This window comes from Aricia agestis, chromosome 15 (assembly GCF_905147365.1).
Source record: "Aricia agestis chromosome 15, ilAriAges1.1, whole genome shotgun sequence".
Lineage (NCBI taxonomy): Eukaryota > Metazoa > Arthropoda > Insecta > Lepidoptera > Lycaenidae > Aricia > Aricia agestis.
In genome coordinates, this window is record NC_056420.1 from 15,089,438 (window position 1) to 15,115,504 (window position 26,067).

General features: G+C 38.7%; 2 protein-coding genes across 2 annotated transcripts; one reads left to right on the forward strand and one right to left on the reverse strand.

The window, feature by feature from the left end:
- Positions 1–1,876: 1,876 nt before the first annotated feature.
- Positions 1,877–25,654, reverse strand: LOC121734215 (syntaxin-18). Its single transcript, XM_042124696.1, has 4 exons — positions 25,641–25,654; positions 22,891–22,896; positions 2,666–3,454; positions 1,877–2,086 (listed from the first exon to the last, which is right to left on the reverse strand). Exons 3-4 carry the CDS (start codon positions 3,446–3,448, stop codon positions 1,898–1,900), a joined length of 972 nt encoding a protein of 323 aa, XP_041980630.1. The 5' UTR covers positions 3,449–3,454; positions 22,891–22,896; positions 25,641–25,654; the 3' UTR covers positions 1,877–1,897.
- On the forward strand, positions 19,301–25,411 carry LOC121734489. Its single transcript, XM_042125102.1, has one exon. The coding sequence runs from the start codon at positions 19,943–19,945 to the stop codon at positions 25,409–25,411; it is 5,469 nt and encodes a 1,822-aa protein (XP_041981036.1). The 5' UTR covers positions 19,301–19,942.
- Positions 25,655–26,067: the final 413 nt, after the last annotated feature.

Here is a 26,067-nt window from a genome sequence, read left to right on the forward strand (position 1 = left end):
ACTCTTGACAGATGCCTAAAAAGGCTAAAAAGTCTGCTAATAAACAGTTCAAAGTTATGTACATTAAATAATATTTTATTACTAAAACTAAGAAAAACGAGATGAAAAGCAAATATAAAAGAGAATTATTTACAACCACAAAGTACTTATATATAATTAGGTAATTTACAACACATAACCGTTACAGAGAACTATCTCTGATAGACATAATATATACTGATGGTTAAAACCATAGACTTAATATATACCATTATAGGTTTATGATATATACTGTCGTAGTTGAAACCACAGATTAGTTATATGTACCTAGTAGTTGAAACCATTGACTTTTAGACTGGATTGCACCAAGTAACTTTAACTTTAACCCATGGAATTAATATGTACGTAGTACATATTAATTCCATGCTTTAACCTTAAGACTGGGTTGCACCAGAGGCGTGGGTAAAGTTAAAGTTAAATATGGCGTCCAAACACCCCTTAATCCATATTCTCATACGACATCTGTCAATTTTTCCGGTTATAGTGGTACTGAACTTTTTTCATACGGCCACTAATAAGTAATACATTTAAAGTCTGTCAAGAAAGTGAAGAAATTAAAAAGTTTCAACATCATAGTGTCATCCCTTTCAAATCAATCTTAGAAAAAAGGGATGACACTACGATGTTGTCACTTTTTAATTTCTTCACTTTCTTGACAGACTATTTAACAATGATATTCTATGTTACTAACGTAACTAGATTGGAAGTTTACGGTAGCAACGCGTTGCCACTTCGAAGATGCCTACAGGCACATAATGACATACCTAACGAATATATGACTTGACATTGTCTTTTGAACAAAAAAGTGGTTACTGGTTACGCATTTCTGAGAATCTTTTATAAGACATTGCTACTCTAGTATTTTAGAAACTCATTGCTATTTAAAGTCTTGGTATCGCTGAAAACATTATTTTAGGGGTAAAATAGTAGTCTTTCAAAATTAGTGGTTTATTATTATTATCCTTATCTTTGCACGGGCCATTAATTTAATAAATCTCAACAGGCTGCTTATTGAGTATAGCTCAATGATATTCTATGTTACTAACGTAACTAGATTGGAAGTTCTTCTTCTTCTTTTAAAAATGGCCGCCTCGGTGAGTTGCCAATGTCAGAACGGTAGCAACGCGTTGCCACTTCGAAGCCTGCAGGCATATCTCACATACTTATTGACATAACGAATATATGACTTGACATTGTCTTTTGAACAAAAAAGTGGTTACGCATTTCTGAGAATCTTTTGTAAGACATTGCTACTCTAGTATTTTAGAAACTCATTGGTATAGCTGCTCTATACACGAAAACACCTCGAAGGATCGTTTACATTTCACTAAATCTTCGGAATGAAAAAGCTAAATAATAGTTTTATATTTAACTAGCTGTCCCGGTGAACTTCGTGTCACTTTAAAACCTTCCCTGGACTTCTACGAATATTTTAAGACTAAAATTAGCCCAACCCGTTCAGCCGTTCTCGAATTTCAGCGTTACTAACATAATTGAAAATCCATTTTTATATATTTGACTTCTAAGTATTATCACAAATCTTAGAAAAGTGTTGTTTTTAGACTTTTTCAGGAAATTAAAATTTTTTTTTAGAATTTTTCTCTCCGTAAGAACCATCCTTGTACTTCAAGGAATATTTAAAAAAAAGAATTAGCGAAATCGCTCCAACCGTTCTCGAGTTTTGCGCTTAGCAACACATTCAGCGACTCATTTTTATATTATAGATTAACAGTGCATCACTTCAATCTCTGAAGTAAATCATTTTAGTTTAAAGACTTACCTTACAGACTACAGAGCTTTGTATTATAAAATCAAATGGAAACAACCAAATAACAACTAAAAATATATTATTTTCGATTTATTCATTATACCAATCCAAAAATAATAAAGAGAACGACATAACTAGCAAGAAAAATAAAATGTAAACTCTAAGACCAGCATTTCTCTGTATTGCTTGCTTAATTTGTTCATTAGCATCCTTCATTGTTTCTGTTGTTCCTACAACAGTGTTAGCTATTCTGTCTATGTCTTGCTCTTGCTGTAACACCTGCAAAGCAAAAATAGTTTCTATGCTCAATGATTGCTGCATGCTTATCATATTAATATAAACATTTGGTAGGGAGACATTCTGTATCCTGAATCATGATTTCTGGTACAAGACTAGGACATAATATTACAAAACACATGATAAATAAACTGTTTAGGGCGTTTGCTGCGTTAAGCGTGCGCCCGGCGCGGCCACCCGCTAGGCGTGATTGTTTCATGTCATCCCATAGAGCAGCACTACGTGAGGCGTTTCACCCATCGGTGCCCGCCCCGCGGGCAATGGGTCAACAATCTAGACCTGACAAATGGGCTGATTGACTGACGCCGTTGTACACATTGGCGTCGTCATCTGTTGGCTAGGTAATATATCAATAAAAATCCATAACTGGCCGCTGGGAGAGATGGGTGACCGTCGCGGGCGGCACGGCGCGGGCGCACGCTCATCGCAGCGAATGCCCTTAAAGCTATAAGAATTGTTACTGTTGCATAAAAATGTAAAAGGAATGTAAATAATTATTAGTTATTACATAAGCTCCTAGAACAATGTATTAAATTACCAGTTAAAAAAAAGTTTAGATACCTTTTCAGTAAATATTTCTTGCAGTTCCGCAATGTGCAGGACTTTGCTCTCTATCTGTCGTACCTCCTCTGTCATGCTATTGAGCTCGTTCAGTAGCTGAACATTCTCTGATTCAAACATTTGAAGCTCCTCGGCACTCAACTCTCCCTCATCCGACATTACTGCGATTTCATTTTCTGATAGATCTATTTTTGATTTGGAGGTGTCAATTTCGTCCGGTTTTTCAATCTCATTGAATTTTTTTGTCATATTTTCTATAGAGTAAGATTTGGTAAGACAAGGTTTGGATAGTGGCGTCTCGAGCCGCGATAATTTTCGTATGTCCAGGGCCCGCTTTACTCTCAATGCCTTCAGTTCGCTGTGTATCTTACACACGGCCTTCAAGTACGAGTCTACGAGGTCTACGACAGCGTCCATGTACTCGCGCGTCTGCGGGGACACTGCCAGCTTGCGGTTGTCGTTGCGAAACTCTTTCAAGAGATGCGAGCAAGTGTTGATGTACCGCTGCGCGCCGGTGTCGATCTGATCCCTCTCCGTGTCAGACATTTCGTCGCCGGTTATATTGTTAAAGAAACTCAGATACCTCTCTCTGTGCTCGAGAAGAAAGTCCCGTAGCTTTGTTATTTGGACGGTGATGTCTTTGGCCGCTGTCATGAAAGCAGACTTAGGTTTGCTTCGTAGAATACGCTGTTTATCATCGCTAGTTGGACTCTGTATGCCGAAAGCTTTATTTCTTGTTTTTACAGTTTTAATACACGCCTTAAATAATGGAGTTATATCCATTGTGATAAAACGTAGCCTGACTCTCAAACAAAAAGGTAATATTCTCAATTTATAAATAAAAAATAATTGATCTATTTTGAATTTCTATTTTCTGTACACGTATGACGTATGATAACCACAGATTAATATAAGATGATAACAAAGAGAATATAATCCAAAATCATAAATCATAGACTTAAGAGGTAACACCAGGGGCTAGAGAAATGAATAAAAAATACGTGTAATATCTATAGCTGTCTACCTTACCTCAAGCCTATACCGCAGAACGCGATAGAGACAACTGCAGAAAATCCAGAAAATCAACGATTCGTTGTCCCCTGATTCTTTCTCCAAAACTTAACCGATTTAAGTACTATTTTCACTAAGGATTAAAGAAAGGCTTGAGCTGTTTTCCTATGTTTTGCTTTTTTTTGTATAATCTAGCCAAATCTGTTTTCTGGACGTTTAAACACAGCGGGAAATCTGGCCATTTTTTTGGGTTTTGGAACGTTCATATCTTATTTTATAATTAAATTATGAAAAAAACGAAAACATAGGGACATTGTATTAGTGGCCGTAGATATTCAGGAAAAAAATTATAACTTTACGAGCATTATCCAGGGAGAAAACAGGGGACAACGTTTGTATGGAAAAAAGGGCGGTGTGGACTCCTCTTAATATATTATAGGTTTATGTCATAAATAGTGTATGATAATTGACAACACAGTTTTTTTTTCATTTGTGCATTCCAACGCATCTCATGAGAATTGGCGTACGACGTGATAATTTATGCGAATGTGGTGAAATTGGTGATTTAAACCATATAATTTTATCCTGTCCCCTCCATGATCATTCCCATTTATACCACAGTTTATCATCTATACCTATCCCATTTCCTACTTCTGTAAATATATTGCTAAGTTATAATAATAAACATGTATATATTTGTTTAAGTAAATACTTATCTTTAAATAATATTAATATTTAATTTTTAAAGTTGTATTATATTACTTACTCTTTTATTTTTTAAATTTATGTTGTATTTTAAAAACTATAATAATTAACTTTTCCAAATTCCGTTCCTGTTATTCCTTCCGCTAGTTCCTTTTACTCGTCTGTGGCACAACATACGCAAAATTGTGTCAAGTTGCCAAGAAAAAAAAAAAAAAAAAAAAAACACCGTTTTTTTTAATATGGCACTTCGGCTATATAACAATGGCCAGTGTCAAGTATTAATGGCGGGAAAACAATATTCATTTAAATTATGTACAATTTTCGGCATCTTTTCTCTTGGTACTACTACTAATATATATTTTGTAGCCAGGTTGAGCATTCTGCTTCACATCTCGCGAGATATTCATGACAACTGAGAATCTTCAGATAACTTTCTAGAGCTCTACACTGAACCCTCTCGGGGGAATAAAAGAAAGTAGAAACTATGAGAATCTCAAGAGATTTTAACGAATATCTCGCGAGAGTGTGGAGTGGGCATTAGACTCGACGATATGCCCGCGAAGAGACGAATATGTTCGAGAATCGGCTCCTATTTTGGCTCCACATTTTCATGTGTGGAGTGGGCAATAATTAGTTTTCCCGCCATTAGAAAGCTAGGATCCTAGTTAAATTAGGATCCTAGCTTTCTAAATGTTATCCCACTTGACTAAATTTTTTAGGATCCTAGCTAGGGCCTAGGCAAGGGCGTCGCCAGCCGATGGCGCAGGGGGGGGCAAGTTGACTTTACCTACTACAATTCATACTTTTCTCATTCTCTATGAATGAGAAAAGAATGTATGAATTGTTGGTAAATTCGACAGCACATAAAGCTTTTCACTTCTACTACGAGCCTTACATCTATTACCAGATTTTAATATTATGGTCGTTGTTTGCATTATATTTGGCAACTTTTTAGAATCTCTAGGGGGGGGCAGCTGCCCCTCCCTGCCCCCCCTTGGCGACGCCCTTGGGCCTAGGACTTCCTAGCTAGGATAAGTGGAATAAGCACTATTTAGTTGACACTGGGTCTGGCCATGGTTAATTAAAAAATAAGTTAAAAAGCCGAGCGCCATTAGCAATAACAAATATATACCAGGGCTTCAAATACCGGTATTTTTTCATAACGTTATTGCTTCAAGGGCATAGATAACGGTATGAAAATTTATCCGATACTAGAAATAACGGTAAAAATTGGAATTAATACAAGTAAATGTTATAACGGTAAATAGGATTTATAACGGTAAATATATGTTCTTTGATAACGTTACCTTTTGTAAAATAAGTACTTAATTTAATCGGTCAATTCAGTATGCAGTATGCACAAAATTAAACTAGACGTGTCTGGTGACCAGTAGGTATATATTATAGGAAAAATGACGTCTAATGAGAATGACATGGTCAGTACTCAGTAATTCAGTGCTCAGTATCTTTGTTCAAATATTACTAATTAATGGTTTGTATAGTAAATTATTGTATTGTCAGCACGTGTGCCGTGCGCTGGCTGCCGGACGGACTCTGTTGTTTTGCAGACGACGTGTATACGTGGGAGAGCCATGCTTCGGCACGAATGGACCGGCTCGACCGGATAAATACCACGTTCTCACAGAAAACCGGCGTCAAACAGTGCTTGCGCTGTGTTTCGCCGAGTGAGTGAGTTTACCGGAGGCCCAATCCCCTAACCCCTACCCTATTCCCTACCCTATTCTCTTCCCTACCCTCAACTATTCCCTTCGCTTCCCTTCCCTACCCTCCCCTATTACCATATTCCCTCTTAAAAGGCCGGCAACGCACTTGCAGCTCTTCTGATGCTGCGAGTGTCCATGGGCGACGGAAGTTGCTTTCCATCAGGTGACCCGTTTGCTCGTTTGCCCCCTTATTTCATTTAAAAAAAAACGACAGGGTGAGGTGGTACACAAAGCACACGACGAGTGGAGGCAGTCAGTTCAGGACGTTCGTTCTAGTGGAGATAGAGAGAATAGAGCTAGCTGCCGCCTCGCGCCGCCGCGCTGTCTGCGTTACTGCATGTAAACTGGTTTGTGTGATCCACGGCGGGCAGCCGCGGACATGCCGCGCCACCAGAGCCCGCCTGGGACCTGTGGAGCGGTCTTTTTTCCTTTGGCGTGCGTTGGTAATACATATTGTAGGATTCCCTTTGTGCTATCGTTCGCGGCGAAATTGACCGGTCCGCCCCACCCCGTCGTGTGCAAAGCGTCTCTGATCCGACGGGCTACGCTCCTTAAAATATTCTCCGTGTTATAATACCTACATATTTTGTAAATGCTATCATAAATTTTTGTGCTTCCTTTTTTAAAATTGTTGATATTTTTAACTACAGTCTACAAAATATATATTTTTTTTATTAAATAAGGGGGCAAACGAGCAAACGGGTCACCTGATGGTAAGCAACTACCGTCGCCCATGGACACTCGCAACATCAGAAGAGCTGCAGATGCGTTGCCGGCCTTTTAAGAGGGAATACGCTCTTTTCTTGAAGGTTTGCAGGTCGTATCGGTCCGGAAATACTGCTGGTGACAGTTCATTCCAGAGTTTTACAGTGCGCGGCAGAAAGTTACGCGAAAAACGCACTGTGGAAGACTGCCACTCATCAAGGTGATGAGGATGGTATGTTTTTCGCGTAGGACGATAGCGAAAAAATGCAGGTGGTATGATTCCGAACAATTCCTCAGAGCACTCCCTGTGATACAACCGATAGAGGATGCAGAGTGAAGCTACATCTCGGCGTAATTCCAGGGGGCCCAAGCTGTTTGAAACACTATGGCAGTCAACAATTCGAGCAGCCCTTCGTTGGATACGATCCAGAGGGAGCAGTTGGTATTTTGGCGCCCCTGCCCAGAGATGAGAACAATATTCCTTAAGAGGCCGAACCTGCGCCTTGTAGAGTTGTAGGCGTTGGTCCGGACTGAAGTACTGTCTCGCTCTTGTGTCTTGATGGGGTTGAATTGGACTAAGTTACGTCTACCCCATTCAGAGACCTTCTCCAATGAATTCTCCACCTTAGACACAAGTTCGTTTCGACTCTCAGTGACATTTTACCGAGAAATATTAGGGGAGCCGGTATATACAGCATCACCTGGGCCTCTATCATTAACTTTGTCAAAACCTGAGCTAATCCGCGCAGGTCAGTAGACAGTTGTAAAGTGAGTGGTTCTGTTTCGGTATCATGTCCACTTTTACTTCTGAATGGTTTTAACCTGTAATATTTGTCTCTGAACTGGATTAAGAAATGTCAAACACGAACGTCAAATTTGACTAACGGAATTGTTTTTTTTTAGGAATTGAAATGGCTTAGCCATAACGACTAACGGAAAAATTGTAAATCAAGATGAAAATATAGTTTAAAAAAATAATGATATTTTTTATTATAAAATATACTATTTTATAATATATAACGTGGTCAATGTAGGAATAGTTACTTTTGCACCGATTTATTGTATTTAAAGGTAATTATTATAAATGTGTAAATGGTTTTATTTATATTTTTTTGGTATTTAAGCGCTTTATGCCAAACCCGATCAAAGGCCTTCGCAATGTCCAAACTAACAGCCAATGCCTCTCCCTTCGACTCAATTGCCTGAGCCCAACGATGAGTCAGGTCTGCCAAGAGATCACCAGCCGAGCGACCCTTACGGAACCCGTATTGTTTGTCGCTAAGCAATCCCTGGCAATAGATAGGATGCAAAAAACGACCGCATCCCATCCCAGTCTGCTGACTTGTAGTGCCACACACGACGGTATTTAAGAGCGCGCTGTCTTAACACCGTCGTAAGTGGCACAGAACTCCTAACAAGGCAATGATCCGATGAACCAAGTGGTGCGGTTACGGATATTTGGTAGCCGTCAGGATTTGAAGTCAGTAGGAGGTCCAACAAGGAAGGATTCTGACCATCCACATCTGGAATTCGCGTAGGCGTAGTAACCAGTTGTGTCAAGTCATTCGCAAGGGCAAAGTTGCAGACAGATCTCCCCGCATGATCAGTTTTACTCGAATTGAGATTTTTTTTTCTTACTTCCTCCCCTAACATTATCAGGGCTTGTTAATTCACTTAATACATTTTTTCCCAAATACATTTCCTGTTTACGACCTACTTATGAATAATTAAAAATTGCCAATTTATTATAATGTTCAAATTAATACATCATTACAAATAAAATTTCTAAAATTAATACAATATCAATAGTAAAAACTCAATAAAACAGTGGCACGATCCAAAAACTATCCTAATATCACAGCTGTTAACCTATCAATGGAACCTAATTATTAGTATCACAGATTATAATATTGCAGGTGCTCCAAGAGTCGGTCCGTCTCGGGGTCACCACTATGGGACCTATATAGGCACGCATAGACGCGAGGGTGGTCGTCGCAATCTATGCGGAGCCATAAGTTTGATAGGTCCATGACCTCAAGATTGCTGAGGCGGCGAGAGCTGATATTATCTCAGATATACACACACACTCCAGCTTTGGGTAGAAAGGAGTGCCCGAGGCAATACCCTGGGTGGGAAAGGTATGATGTGTCACTCGGAGATGATATCTGCGTCTCGGTTAAAAAGAGCAAAGCCGGCTTTGCCGTTTCAAGGTGCTAATGGACAGCATTAAGGTTGGAGTGTAATCCCCTGATATTACAAAAGTCCATGTTTAATATCGAGGGGGGTGCCTTTGTGTGTTTGCTCTTGCCCCGAGCAGATTGGAGCGCAGTTTTGCCCTCCTCAGAATACGAGGGGCAGCCTGGACGTCCACGTTCAGTTCCAGGAGTTCCTGAGCCTGGACATCCAGAGAGGGATTCTCCAACGCAGTTGGTACCCTCCTGGGGTAACAAATTGTTTTTCAACTGCGGCATTTCTAGGGGGGTAGGGGATTGGGCCTCCGGTAAACTCACTCACTCGGCGAAACACAGCGCAAGCGCTGTTTCACGCCGGTTTTCTGTGAGGCCGTGGTATTTCTCCGGTCGAGCCGGCCCATTCGTGCCGAAGCATGGCTCTCCCACGGACAAAATATATGAATTCTAGTAATAAATACTAAGACATACAAATAATTATCCATATTTTGCCAAACCCCCGCATTCGCCACAATTAAAACAAGCAAATAAATACGGACATAGGTACCTTGCATAATTTTCTGCATTCATTGACTAAACAAATTGCAGCACCATCTTATAAAAATAAAAAAATAAAAAATGTTTTATTTCTGAGTAAATTTGAATCAAATTTTTTCAGAATGTCTACCTGATGCCTACCACCGGTTCGGGAACTACCCCGGCGAGAAGAACCGGCGTAAGAAACTCGCACGGGTTCCACTTTTTACCAAAAAAGTGAGAGAAAAATTATTCTTTTAAAATAAAGTTTACAATTTTGTAACTTAATATTATATACAATGTCAACATACATAATTGTAAGTCATAATATAATAATGTAGAAGTAGCCTTGCAAGAAGCCATCCTACTCCCAAGATGTGCCATCTTCTATGAAATCATTGACCTTATAATAAGCTTTGGCACACAAACGCTCTTTGACTACTTTTTTAAATTTATTAATGGAAAGATTTTGAACGTTTTCTGGGATTTTATTGTAAAGGCGTATACATTGACCTTTAAAAGATTTACTGACTTTACTAAGTCTGATCACTGGCATGTCCAGCTTGTGCTTATTTCTAGTATTTCTACAGTGAATGTCACTTTTAACTTTAAATTTATTTATATTTTTTCTAACATATATTACATTATCCAAAATGTATTGAGAAGCAACAGTTAGAATACCAATTTCTTTAAATTTATCTCTCAGAGATTCTAAAGCAGACATTTTATAAATAGAACGTATGGCTCGCTTCTGCAGCACAAATATTGTATTAATGTCGGCAGCGTTTCCCCATAAAAGGATTCCATATGACATCCTACTATGAAAATAACTAAAATATACTAATCGTGCCGTGTCTTCGTCAGAAATTTCTCTAATTTTTCTGACTGCATATGCTGCAGAACTGAGCCTACCTGCTAGATTAGCAATGTGAGGACCCCACTGTAATTTACTATCAAGTGTAATACCTAGGAATACAGTGTTATCTACCAAATTCATCTTCTCATCATTTAATAGCACATTGGTTTGGACTTGCCTAACATTGGGCAAAGTAAACTTTATACATTTTGTTTTACTAGAATTTAAAAGTAAGTTATTAACATTAAACCAATGTACTATTTTTGAGAGAGCACTGTTTACCTCGTCGTAGTTCGACTGTTGTCGCTTCACTTTAAAAATAAGTGAAGTGTCATCAGCAAAAAGCACTATCTCATTATTATTATCCTTTACTAGATAAGGTAAGTCATTTATATAGATGAGAAAAAGAAATGGGCCTAAGATAGATCCCTGTGGGACACCTAATTCTATTTTGGTTCCATTGGACCTTTTACTATTTACCTCAACCCTTTGAGTCCTATTTTTAAGGTAAGAAGTCAAAAGGCTGAGAGCAGAGTCCTTTATGCCGTAGTGGCGCAGTTTCCTGATCAATGTAGCATGCTCAACACAATCGAAGGCTTTGGAGAGATCGCAAAACACACCTAAGGCATCCTGCGACTCCTCCCAAGCTTCAAAAATACTACAAAGAAGTCCTATACCAGCATCCGTTGTGGATCGACCCTTAGTAAATCCGTATTGGTTATCGTGCAACAAATTATTTGAATTAAAATGCACTAGTAATTGTTTTAAAATAATTTTTTCAAATATTTTACTAAAGGTCGGTAGAATCGATATAGGCCTGAAATTAGTGGGATCCGATTTAGTCCCGGCTTTAAATAAAGGAACAATCTTGCTATGCTTCATCAAGTCAGGAAAAACACCATTTTTTATGCAGTTATTAAAAATCATTGCTAGATGAGGAGCTACGATATCAATTATTGATTTAATAATTTTTGTAGATATGCCCCAGAGATCTGCAGTATTTTTAATATTCAACAATTTAAAGGTATCAATAATATCTCTGGGGTTAATTTCTCTAAACTTAAAATTGACATCACACTCCTTTACATTGTCTCTGAGTAGCTTTTCGGCAGCTTCAGGTGAAGAATTTAAATTTTTAGTCGTTGAGACCGGAATGTCAGCAAAAAACTTTTCAAAGACCGTCGCAACTTCTTGATCATTAGTAATCTTTTTATTTTCAAAGTATAGTTCAAAATCAGAGCTGCGACAGGATACATTTCCAGTCTCACCAGCTATAACCTGCCATGTTGTTTTTATTTTATTTTTAGAGCGTTTAATTTTGTTTTATAAGTACAGGACCCCTATCATTAACTTTGTCAAAACCTGAGCTAATCCGTGCAGGTATGTAAACAGTTGTAAAGTGAGTGGTTCTGTTTCGGTATCATTTGCACTTTTACTTCTCAATGGTTTTATCCTGTAATATTTGTCTCTGAACTGGATTAAGAAATGTCAAACACGAACGTCAAATTTGACTAACGGAATTGTTTTTTTTTTAGGAATTGAAATGGCTTAGCCATAACGACTAACGGAAAAATTGTAAATCAAGATGAAAATATAGTTTAAAAAAAGATTGATATTTTTTATTATAAAATATACTATTTTCTAATATATAACGTGGTCAATGTAGGAATAGTTACTTTTGCACCGATTTATTGTATTTAAAGGTAATTATTATAAATGTGTAAATGGTTTTATTTATATTTTTTGGTATTTTATAAGCCCTTTATGAAAACACTGAGAAAATAACACTCCTTCATGTTTATATTATCACAAGCATGGCGATCTAGAGGAGAAAGAATTCTCTGACATTGGCAACTAACTGAGTCGGCAATTAAAAAAGAGAAGAAGAAGGAGACAAAAAAAAAGATAATTAGATATTGTTATTAAGTTTATAGAGAATATGTTTTAAGCAAGAAATTGATAAGTTTATTATATCCTATACCTATTTGATACCTACGCTAAATAATCTACCATGAAAAAGTCTTAGAAATGCATCAAACTTGTGGATTACAATTACATGCATTACAACAGAGTTGATGTCATGAGTTGAACATAGTTTGTTGAACTTGAACTCATTCTTGAACACCTACGTTTTTTTGAGCTTTCAAATAGGTATTATTGTAACATAAACAGGCAATTTATAAGTTTAATAATCCCCTTTTCGTGCCTTGTAAGGCATTTTACATTATTAGTACTGTGTACGCTGAACCAAATATTTTTCAGGATAAAGGATGATTGCTAACACTGAGATACTATAAGTACTACATTTTATAATAAAGAATTGCAAGTGTAATGATGACGAAGTCCTAGGAAGATAATATATATTCACTCAAAAGCTTTAATTAAAAGAAATTTAATAAATACTCGTTTTTAAATGTTTTTTTATTTATTTTCTCACTTAAATATACCTACCTTAGATACATATTCATACACAGCTTTCATCAATAGGTACTACATTTGTCTTAAACCTTATTATCAACCTAGTATCAGATAGACAAGTGTTAAATCTCTTTTTTATTATACTTATAAAAATATTTATACAGCGGAAATCTTAAACAAGGTCTTGTCACTTAAAATCAAAGAAGATGAATCAAATATCCCTTGTGTAAATATTAATTTATTATTATTAAAGGAGTTCAAATACCAACTTTTGATGAAAGATAAAAACAATATTATAATTTCAGACTTTTATTTGGCAAACCAATAACAATTAGAAACTGCATTGCAAGTTGCAACTATGGGAAATTGCCTGGGATATCTCAGACAGAGAGCGGTCAAGGGTTTTGTGTTCTTTGTGTTGTATTATGTTGTAGAATGCCTCCCGTGTGAGTATCTCTATATACTCACACAGGAGGAGTTCTGAATGTGTCAGAATTGCTCCTCAGTCACACACTGACTGCTCCAACGCAAATGCTTCAACGCGTGACCACTCTGTCTGATAGGTCCCTAAAACGACCACATCTTTTTAAAATGTATAATACATGAGGACTTACTAAAGTCCTTATTACATTAAAATTTAAAATGTATTTTAAATTTTAATGTAAAAATATAAAACTAATATTATTATTATTGAGCTACAAAAGAATTTTTGGTAATAATAATATAAGTTCCAATGAAAATATTATGTTTTATGAACAATAAGTATGTTTGTTATGCAATTTTTGTCTGTGTCTTTTTGGAAAAAGTACTATAAGTAATGTAGGATTATATTTTTGAGTTTTAGTGACTATTCCCATTATATATTATATCATATTGTAGTCAAGAGAAGTTATAAATGAAAAAGTGCATATGAGAATTTAGCTAATTTGGATTTTATATTATCAATGATTTAACTTTTCTAGTAGTTTAGGTGTATGTGTGTGTGTCAATATTTATTCGTGAATATACATGAATCTAAAGTTTCAAAGGTTGTGTTCTCAAAATTCTTGTTATTGAGAAAGTAATACCTTTGAATTTACCTCTTTGGTGCAGCGTTTATCATGCATGGTTTACAAGGAAATAGTTTGTGAAATAACACAAAGACCTACTGCAATCAAAAGATTGTACGAAATGCTCCTAAGATAGGTTCCTAAGAAGTACATAGTAAGTCCTCATGTATTTTAAGTTTTAATTTAATATAAAACTAATACTTATTATTATTATTGAGGTAAGTACAAAAGTATTTTTGGTAATACATAATAATATATGTTCCTATGATAATATTATGTTTTATGAACAATAAGTTCCATATGTTTGTTATGCAATTCTTATTAAGTAAGTCTTTTTTGGAAAAGTACTATAATGTAGGTTTTTGTTTTTGAGTAAAATTTAGTGATTTACACTATTCCCATCATATAATACCATATTGTAGTCAAGAGAAGAAGTTATACTTAAATAAAAAAGTGCTCATATGAGAATTTAGCTAATTGGGATTCTATGATATTATCAATTATTTAACTTTTCTAGAAGTTTAGGTGTGTCAATGTTTATCCGGAGCATGTTATACATACATCTAAAGTTTAAAAGGTTGTGTTCTGAAAATTCTTGTTAAAAGTAAGTAATATTGAATTTACCTCTTTGGTGCAGTGTTTATCATGCATATACCAATAATACTTCAGATTTACAAGGAAATAGTTTGTGAAATAACACAAAAACCTACAATGCAACTATAAGATTGTACCTGTAGGTTTTTGGTGAAAATTCATACTTGTTTTACAGTAAGTAATTATACACAACACTTGTGTTCCTTATACCTTGTAAGTATGTGTTTCTTGTGTACTAAATCAATGCAGTCTTAGCTCATCGCACAAATGCAAACCTTATTGTTGACTAGACATATAGGTATACTACACCTCACTTATGTTATTATTCTGAAACCTCACTAACACTAAATGGATTACTAAGGTCTCTACGTTTCTTATGTATCACTTCGTGATTAACTTGAGAATACCTACTTAATCGTTTTCCAAAAATTTGGACACTTCTAATGTTTAGTTTTTTGGTTTTAATAACGAATTATTTTCACTAAAATATATGCTATAGACTAAAATATAACTTATTAAGTAACTAACCAACTAAATAGCAATATAATTTAAGACTAAAAAGTATGTAATATTAATAAATAAAATTACTAAAATGTAAACTATTCAGTAAAAGCTACTCGTTGGTTGGTGTTTATTGAATTGCTGTATTTGACGTAAAAGCAAGCGAGCTTATGTCAGAAGTGTTGTCATGATTCGAAATTATTACTCAGTTAACAATGGAGAAGTGAGTTTTGTGTCACGTGACCACTGACTGGCTGGAAAATAGAGGTCATGGTACCAAAATGCGAGCCAGTCAGTATTCTGGCTGGCTTTAAGAGCTCATGATAGAGGGGCAGGGCTTTAGCAGCTTTGCAAACTTTTCTAAAGGTTTTTGAGTAGTTTTTAATATATGTTTTAAATACTTCACTATTGTTAATACACCTTTCATCATATAGTTCATATAATCTTTTTCTACTAATTTTAATCCCCTTTGTTGCCCATTCAATAAATTTAGTTTTTTTATTACTGTTTCTAACTGTTTTAGAAGTAAATATTGAATTAAATTGAGTTCTTATCACCTTAAATAATTTATTAAACGCTTCATCAGAGCTGTGTGACCTATCCAATAAATGGATATTTGAATTTAATTTACTTCTAAATTGCTCAATACGTTTTGTGGTCACAGGAATAAACACAGATTTTTCTTCGCGTCACTGTCACATTTCAAATTAAAAGAAGCTATTTGTCCACAGTGATCAGAACTTAGCTTATTAATTATTTCTTTTTTATCAGGAATAAGATTAGTAAATATGTTGTCAATACAAGTGGCTGTAGTCTCACAGACCCTTGTAGGTTCCTGAAACAAACTGTAAAGGTTATACGATTGAAATAAAGATGTGAATCTAACAGTAGTGGAGGTTAAATCTAATAAATTAATGTTAAAATCACCACATATAATAACCTTTTTATTAGATGCACATATTTTTGACAAAATTTGTTCCATTGTTACTTCAAAAGAATCGTATAACCCTGATGGAGGCCTGTATACGCCCACAATGATTAGATGGCTCAGCTCTATGCAGGCCACCTCTATTATTCGTTCAGTAGAGAGACTCACGATATCCTTACGTTCCTTAAACTTCAAATTGTTTCTGATTAAAATTAGAGAGCCTCCTCTAATGGCATTTTCTCTACTGAACGAACTTGCTATCTGGTGATCATTGAAATTGAAAATGAGTTCATGTGATCTGAACCAATGTTCAGATATACACATAATATCAATGTTAAATTCCTTTAAAAATAACTCAATTTCAAGTTCTTTACCTACCATACCTTGTAAATTCTGATGCACCAGATTAATCAAATTACATTTATTTTTCCTCAGTTTAATTGAGTCTATCAAGTTATTGGTAGGATTTTCAACATTTAGACTTGAACTTAATTCATTTGTGCAAGAGATGTCCTCCATTGTCTTATTATCTAATTTAAATAAATATTTGGAACATATTCCAAATCGTTAACACTATGACTAATATTCTGCTCAATAAAAGCAGTAGTCGGGGAAGCCAAAAACTTGGCTGGGTTTATATATAAAAAGTTAAATAGCAACTTGGCTATACGTCGTTTATAAAAATTAGATAAGAAGAACTTATCTCTTTTCATTGTGGATACCTTAAAATCTAAATTATTGATATCTATAACCTGACATTCCTTATGTGAGTCATTCAAAATTATACAATTATTATTTACAGCAGTATACATAAGGCTGTTCAGCTGATATCTAGCAAAATTTTCTTTATTATCACTCTTTGGCAACATTTGTATATAAGGAAAAGTAAACAAGATAACTTTTTTAAGATTTTCAATACTAAATAACTGGTCCAAAAATTCAGTCATCTGTTTCCTATTTACCTTTCCTTTCCTCCCAACTAAAATTATTAATGTAGTATTCGGACAATAATTCATAGTTAAGGCCCTTTTTAAAATTTCACTGTATGTAGCTCCGGGCATACAAAAATTAGAGATAGATTGTCCGATACACATTCTATTCAAATATACACCCAAATCTTTACCTAACTCGTCACTGAACAAAGTAATGTGTGTTGGGCATTCAGTATGCACCTTCTGACTGGAACATATATCTGCTACTTTATTTAAGACAGAGGGATCTGTTTTATTTGAGAAGCCGTTGACCCTCAATAGAGAGTAAACAAGCTCCTCATTGTAATGAGTCACTTCCAGCAGATCATTCATAGCTGATATATGCCCCTGCATTTCTTGCTGTGACAATTCATATTTCTTTTTCAAATTATCCAAGGAGTCGAGGAGTATTGAAATTTCGGCCTGAAGGTTGCATACATCGGCCTCATAGCTACATTTAATTTGCTGTAAGTCAATTTTACAATTTAGCAAATTATTATTCAATTTTTGGTTTTCTTTAGCAAGTTTTGATAAGTTATTTATACATTTTTTATTTTTCAGTGACAGTTTACAGTATTGTTTGATGCACTTTCTGATTTTAATGTATTTCTTTAATTTTTTCTTACTATTCATTTTACACAGTGGTAATGTATCGTCACCCGTCAAATCAATAGTAGAAATCTTGACTTGTTAAGTCAAAGTTTTTTTTAAATTAAAATAAGGGGGCGAACGAGCAAACGGGTCACCTGATGGAAAGCAACTTCCGTCACCCATGGACACTCGCAGCATCAGAAGAGCTGCAGGTGCGTTGCCGGCCTTTTAAAAGAGAAAAGGGTAATAGGGGAGGGTAAGGAAGAGAAGGGAAGGAAATAGGGGAGGGGATTATGCCTCCGGTAAACTCACTCACTCGGTGAAACACAGCACAAGCGCTGTTTCACGCCGGTTTTCTATGAGAACGTGGTATTTCTCCGGTCGAGCCGGCTCATTCGTGCCGAAGCATGGCTCTCCCACGTATATAAAAACTGGTGTTCGGAAGTCGGAAGTTGGGCTGCGAGTGAGATTTGGTGCACGACGCATACCGCATACCTGATACCAGAAAATATCGTTATATTTACCGGTATTTTCATAACGATATTTTTTGCTAAAAATATTATAGACTATAGTAAATGATGAGAAACACCAAGGACCATAAAAATAAGCTTATTAAAAAATATGTAGTACCATACCTATCACGCGCACCTCTAAGTCGAGCTATAAACGAATCATTGTATGGGATGGAATAGCTCAATGATTTTATATTAATTATCGTTTTCATGCCCAAAAATATTTTCAAATGTTGTTTATTATGATTTCATGAACACTATTTACGCATCCACATCCGCTGACATTATTTTTCTTTTTTCTTCGTCTTTACCTTTGTCATGTCGTTTGTTCTTTATATTTATAATTTTGACATATTATTAAGTAAGATGGAAATTATTAGGCATGCATTTATTAATAATTATTATGACAAATTATATTTAAGAATGTATACTAAATTAACATTTGCACGTCGAGAAAATTGACGTGCAAATATGTGAAGCACTGTTAGAATTATAGTAACACCTTATTGTACCATATTTATGCAAATAAAGAATATTATTATTATTATTGGTTATGTTCATAAACCTATAATGCTACGACAGTATATATTATGTCTATGGTTATGTTACTAGATAGAGTCTGGCTAGCGAAAGATGAGACTGGCTTTTTATTCCAAAACTGATTATGGTAACACTGTCATTAACGTCAGTGTCACCTATATCATCTGTTGTTTAAGTGTCAAAGTGAAAAATATTTCTGTGGTTTACGTGATTTTCTAATTTAAACGTGACGAAATCTTTGAAAAGAGATTTACGAAAACTGATTTTAGCTATGATTAGTATATACGAACAAAAAAGAAGTGAAAAGGATGCAATTTTTAAACAAAAACAAGATTGTTTACATGAATTATCCCAGTGCAGCGGGGCTAAAATGGTCGCATGGTTGTAGTTGAATCATACAATGAATCATTTACGATTCATTTTTAAACTTCTCCTAACGTGCAATTCATTTAATGATTCGTACTAAGCAATTCGTTTGACATTTTTCTATGAAAAGTCGTAAAAATCAGAATCATCAAATGTTACTATAAACGTCATCTTTGATCTTAGAACTTTTCATAAGTCGTAAATAATACATTATAGAAATTGTTTAACTAAAGAAATTTAAAATTACAAAGTCGGTTTCAAAACTTTGAAGTTTGTATGCAAACATAACTAAAGTAAAAAATGTTGCCAGCATATAGCATGGCTTCATAACGTTATCGATTACTAGAAAAATTACCGTTGCGTACCGTTATTTTTATAAGGGTAGCTTAACGATATTTTTAACGATATCTAGTAGGTAACATAACATTTAAATATAGTTTATAGCAAATCATGTTAATACAAATAACCGCGTTTTGCCCAAGAGGGCCTCCCGACGACGCATGCCAGCTAGATATGCTGCGAGTGTGAGTGTGGTGCCAGGGTAATGCGCTGTAAACGCGGCACCTCCCCTTTCGCCTCCCGCGCCCCTTTTTGAAAACGGACGGCACGCGCCGCCCGCCATTTTGTTTTCAGTGGATTTCGAGCCGTGAGACTGCGCGTACGTACCTTTCAGTCTCCCGCGCAATACACACGACGTTCGCACCGCAAGCAACATCGTCTTTCCGTTGTGTTAATAATTTATCGTAGTAACTATATACTGTAAAGTGTAAAGACTGTAACAAACTGTACCACTGATCCACAACTTTGCTTAGTTAGTAAAGTCCTGAAACCACACCCTGAGTTCTCATTTTCTGCCTACTGGCAGTGGCGCATCCCTTTTGGTAGTTCCCAGTACTAAATCTGGCACCCACGCCTATATCTGGCGTCCCAACAGTGTGGATTAGTGGTAAAACTAAAAGTGATCAAACAATTCGTGTTGTAACTTGTGAGTGTGATTTTTGTGAACCCCGTGTGTCGAATTCCGCGACGCGACTCCGTACCTACCTACATTTGTGCGTACGCGATACACATTACGTACGAATTATCCGCGTAATAATAGTAATGACGCGTACAAGAAGTAAAGTGAACGCGGAACAACCGCAAGACATCTACAGCGACGAGGAGCTAGAAACCGCGACTCCCGCGCAAAAGATGGCGGCCGCGCCCGCGCCATTATTTTCACATGGCAACAGAGACGATGCATCAAGCATTCCCCATTCCTCTGTGCCACCTCCGCATCAGCATGAACACCAGGAGTTCCAGCATAATGACGCCGAGGGTGATGATGCAACACGCATTCCCCACCGCCCCTCCGCCCCTCACATTGCTGACGCAACATTCTCACAGCAGAGTGTTTCTATGCTCCTCGAAGGCCTACAAAGAACGCAAACGAACGCTATAAAGGAAATTCTAGACAGCGTTCTCGGCCACCGCGCGATGACTTCGACTCCCGCGCCGGTGCCTACTGAAAGTGGGAATTTTGCGCGTTGTAAGGCTGTGTTTAGCGGCGCACCTACCGAGTCCATAGAAGGATTTATAGACGCAGTAGAAAGCTATAAAGAGTGTGCCAACGTGACTGATAGTAATGCAATAAAAGGTATGTCAATGTTGCTAACGCAAGACGCGGCCACCTGGTGGCAGGGCATTAAAAATCAAGTGACTACATGGGACGAGGTCGTAATTAACCTACGGAGCGCCTACGGCGACCGACGGCCGCCCCATAGAATTTACCGCGACTTATTCGCAACCGAACAACAGATCGAGAATACCGACGTGTTTGTTGCTAAAGCGCGCGCCCTGTTATCACGGCTACCACAGAATGATTTGACTGAAAAAGTTAAATTAGACATGATTTACGGCCTTTTAAACGTGCGAATAAGAAAACGACTCCGCAGAGAGGAATTTACTACATTCGCCGAGTTATTACAACATGCTAGAAACATCGAAGACTCAATGGGAGAAGAGGAGCGACGAGCATCAACAGCGAGGCCATCGCCGGCCGGCGCGAGTACTTTCCGCACCGCCCCGGCCCCCTCCGCTGCCGGCGCGCAGACACGAGGCGTGCCCGCGGTGCGCGCGCAGCCCGCGGCCTCCGCCGCGCTGCCGCTGCCGCCGCCGCCCCGCGCTGCCGCAGCCCTGCACGCGCCCGCGCAGCCGCAGCCGCAACAGCGCGGCGTGCCAGACGTGAACGCGCCTTTTCGGGCTTCCCCGACGACCTCGGCCTCCGCCTCGGGTCCCGCCCGACCCTACTGTACCTACTGCAAGCGCTACGGTCACCGCCGTGAACAGTGCCGTAAGTTGGAGAACAGAGGTGAGTCTTTCAGAGACACTAATAACGCGAGTGAAAATGCCGTAAATAAGTTCTATAGTGTTAACGACAAGTATACCAGTTATATTGAAAACGTACCTACGCCTTGTAAAGGTACTGTACCGAAATGTAAAAAGTCCGGTACCGATTTTGTACAAAATTCTTATAAATTTCGTAGTCACAAAATTAATGACGTAATAATTTCGCACATGTGTCCCGAGGGAAAGTGCAGTAACTCAGATTTATCACATAACGTTCCGTGTACTTGTTGTAACGGTGTAATGCTAAAGTGCAACAAGTCCGATTTGGCATGCAAATGTAGTACATTTTTTGTTGACAATTTCAATGACGCTACGATGACCTGCCCGCAGGTAAAGTGTGATAAGTCTGATTTTTCACAAATTCATGTTGACACCGACAATAATGTTTTTTCTCAAAATAACGCTAAGGGTAAGCGTACATGTAACGGTAGATTGCAAAAGTGTAATAAGTCTGATTTTTCACAAAATCATGTCGACACCGACAATAATGTTTTTTCTCAAAATAACGCTAAGGGTGCTTGTACATGTAACGGTACATTGCAAAAGTGTAATAAGTCTGATTTTTTACAAAATTTTGTTGACACCGACAATAATGTTTTTTCTCAAAATAACGCTAAGGGTAAGCGTACATGTAACGGTACATTGCAAAGGTGTAATAAGTCAGATTTTTCAGAAAAATCGACTCAATATGTCAAAAATTTTAATTTTACTGATGATGTTAATTTACTATATTGTTATGATGATAATTATGTACGTATTAAGGACGATGACGACTTGTTGGCATGTAGCGTCGGTGATAGTCCCGTCAAACGTCGCGACTTACGTCCCATTTTCAAAATCGAGATTTTGGGAGTAAATGGTACAGCTTTAATTGATACTGCCGCGAAACATTGTATTGCCGGTCACACGCTATATGCTCTCCTTCTACGTAAAGGCCACCCGCTCACGCCTTCGACGAGGCAGATTAAACTCGCCGATGGCCACGCACGTGAGATGAACGTTCTCACTACCACGTTGCAGGTCCGGTTGGAACACGTTATCATCACAATACCATTTCTTATTTTCCCCGAGTCCGGCGACAACGAGACGTTGCTCGGTATAGATTTCCTTAGGGCTATGGGTGTCGTTATTAATCTCTCCAAAGAAATATGGTATTTTGACAAGAATCCTCGTGTTAAACATACGCTACTTTTTGAACCAACTTCGCGTGGCACTACTTGTGCCTCCACAGACGTTCTCCGGGATGACGAGGGTACTCAGCTGGAGTCAGCAGAGCGAGAGGAACTCGCCCAGATCCTCGTTAGGCACGCGCACATTTTTCGTCCAGGGGGAGCGCCTACACCTTTCGCGGAACACCGTATAGATACGGGTGAGCACCCACCGATAGCAGTGCCCCCATACCGTCTGAATCCTGCGAAGAAAGAGGTTATGAAAAAAGAAATCGAGAAAATGTTGCAGGAAGATATAATTGAAGAATGCGAGTCTGCATGGTGCGCTCCGGCGTTGATGATCCCAAAGGCTCGTGGCGGCGTCAGGTTCTGTGTAGATTACAGGCGCCTGAATGCTGTTACCAGGTCGGACACGTACCCCATGCCGCTGATTGATGAGCTGCTTCAATCAACAAAAAGGAACTGCTTCATGAGCACGCTTGACCTTAAATCGGGTTACTGGCAAGTTAGCGTCCGAGAAGAAGACAGGGATAAGACGGCCTTCATATCTCCTCTCGGCATATATCGCTTCAAGCGCATGCCCTTCGGCCTCAAGAACGCGCCTGCCACATTCCAGCGGCTCATCGACCGCCTCCGCTCCTGCTCATCTTTAAAGGATGTGGTTCTATTGGCCTACTTAGATGACCTTCTCATAATCTCAGAGGGGTTTCAACAGCATCTCAAAGACCTCGAGGCAGTTTTCGAACGCCTGACTGAATACAACCTCTGTGTCAATAGGGAGAAGTGTGTCTTTGCAAGGGAGAAAGTAAAGTACCTTGGACACATAATCACACAGGAAGGCGTCTCCATCGACAATGATAAAGTCAGTTCTGTACTCGAGATGAAGGAACCGACCAATCTCAAGCACATGAGAACTTTCCTTCAAACGTGCTCGTGGTTTAGGAAATTTATTCCTAACTTTTCCCAAGTGGCTGAACCACTAACACGTTTGACACGAAAAAACCAAGCATGGACTTGGGGCGCAGCTCAATCACAAGCGTTCAATGAACTCAAGCGGTTGCTGACTTCAGCGCCCATTTTGATTCAAGCTGATTTTAGTCGACCTTTTATTTTACGAACGGATGCCAGTAATTACGCATTAGGAGCTGTCTTACTTCAGGGGGAGGAAAAAGAGGAAAGACCAATTGAGTACGCGAGTCGACTCCTTACCTCAGCGGAACAAAACTACTCTACCACCGAGCGTGAAGCTCTGGCGGTGGTATGGGCAGTCGAACGTTTCAGATCCTACCTCGATGGGCAACCCGTTATAATAGGAAGTGATCACCAACCACTCCGCTGGCTGCTGACTTTAAAATCGCCAACCGGTCGGCTAGTGCGATGGGCTCTCAAACTCCAGTCATTTGATATACAATACCAGTATACTCCAGGTAAAGCAAATGTTGTGGCCGACACCTTAAGTAGGCCGATCTGCTCGGGAGAAACCCGCGATCAATGCGGCATTTGCTCTGTAATAATAGACGTACCTGTGAAGAAACCGGATCTGTTGAGGCAGGAGCAGCTGGCAGATCCAGAACTGGAGAAGATTGTCAAAGAACTTGAAGCCAATGACGAAGTCGCAGCCCAGCGTTGGACGGAGCGGGGATATATGATGGATCAAGGAGTGTTGTACCGGTATAACCCCGACTCAGACAGTGAATCACCACAACTCGTAGTTCCAGCTGACCAACAGGAAGACATCTTGAAGCAATGTCATGACTCTGCGGTAGCAGGGCATCCTGGAATTGACAATACTTACCGAAAAGTATCGCAGCTGTATTACTTCACTGGAATGCGCAGGATAATAACTGACTACGTGAAAGCTTGCGTTCAATGCCAAAGATATAAGGCCAGCAATAACAAGCCTCCAGGCCTCCTCCAGACGCCCGTCATGAACCAACGTAACGAGGTGTTGGCCATAGATCTATTCGGCCCATTACCAGAAGGAGAGGAAGGAGAACGGTGGATATTGCTCGTTGAAGACACGGCCACAAGATGGGTAGAGCTGTATGCGATAAAGGATGCTACAGCTGAAGCCTGCGCACGTGTCCTCATCGAAGAGTTCTTCATGCGGTATGGGTTGCCTCGCAGGATCATATCTGACAATGGAGTCCAGTTCATCTCGGCAGTCATGCGCCAATGTATGTCAGTCCTGGGCGTGACACAGAACTTGGTGCCACTGTATCACCCAGAAGCCAACCCAGCAGAAAGAAAAAACCGCGACCTTAAGGCACAGTTAGCACGATTGGTTGAAGGAGACCATAGGACCTGGCCCAAGAACTTGCCGGTAATCAGATTTGCCCTGAATAGTGCCGTGTGTCGTACAACAGGAACAACACCAGCTTACTTGACATTCGGAAGGGAGTTGCGGTCACCTTCGGAAGCAACACATGACCAACGTGCCATACTTGACAAAGATAACTTTGTCCCACAAATTACACCCTACTTACGACGATTCCTAAACTCTTTATCGGCGATTAGAGAAAGAGTCGAAAAGCAGCAGGATAAGGCGAAAGAATACGCCGATCAGTCGCGTCGTCAGGTGGACTTTCAAGTGGGTGATAAGGTCCTCCTAAAATCACACCTTTTGAGCAAAGGTTCAAAGGCACTCACTGCAAAGTTCATGCCGAGACGTGATGGTCCTTACGTCATCGCCAAGAAGATAAGCCCTACGACGTACAACATTGCGCGTATGGAGCTGCCTCATGAGATTATAGGGAAGTACCATGTTCAAGATTTGACTCGGTTCATTGGTAACGATGATACTCCGCCTGAACCAGTTAACCCCGTCAAGAAACGCGGACGACCGAAGAAGGTTGATGAGCAGCTAGTCCAGGAACGAGGGCGTACACCTGAACTAGAGGGGGAGTATATAGCAAATCATGTTAATACAAATAACCGCGTTTTGCCCAAGAGGGCCTCCCGACGACGCATGCCAGCTAGATATGCTGCGAGTGTGAGTGTGGTGCCAGGGTAATGCGCTGTAAACGCGGCACCTCCCCTTTCGCCTCCCGCGCCCCTTTTTGAAAACGGACGGCACGCGCCGCCCGCCATTTTGTTTTCAGTGGATTTCGAGCCGTGAGACTGCGCGTACGTACCTTTCAGTCTCCCGCGCAATACACACGACGTTCGCACCGCAAGCAACATCGTCTTTCCGTTGTGTTAATAATTTATCGTAGTAACTATATACTGTAAAGTGTAAAGACTGTAACAAACTGTACCACTGATCCACAACTTTGCTTAGTTAGTAAAGTCCTGAAACCACACCCTGAGTTCTCATTTTCTGCCTACCGGCAGTGGCGCATCCCTTTTGGTAGTTCCCAGTACTAAATCTGGCACCCACGCCTATAAGTTTAAAAAATGCCGTTATTATTACCGGTAAAAATATCGTTATTTTCTGGTATGCGACGTTGCCAGTTCGACGCGACACATTTCGTTTATATTCATATAAGTCTGTGGGTAACATTTTTAGATACCTATAGGTATAAAAATAACGTTATTAATACTGATATTTTTAACGGTAATTTTTGATATCCAACGATGCCAGTTGGACGCGACACATTCCGTTCATGTTAGTAGTCGCACGAAATCTCACTCAAAGCCCAACTTCGAGCACCAAAGTTTTTTCGCAAG

Bases quoted from the DNA above. Each gene is read 5' to 3' on its own strand.
- LOC121734215 (XM_042124696.1), bottom strand. From the start codon at position 3,448: ATGGATATAACTCCATTATTTAAGGCGTGTATTAAAACTGTAAAAACA. The intron at 2,087-2,665 runs GTATCTAAACTT...TTTGCTTTGCAG, and splicing joins AAGAAATATTTACTGAAAAG to GTGTTACAGCAAGAGCAAGA.
- LOC121734489 (XM_042125102.1), top strand. From the start codon at position 19,943: ATGACGCGTACAAGAAGTAAAGTGAACGCGGAACAACCGCAAGACATC.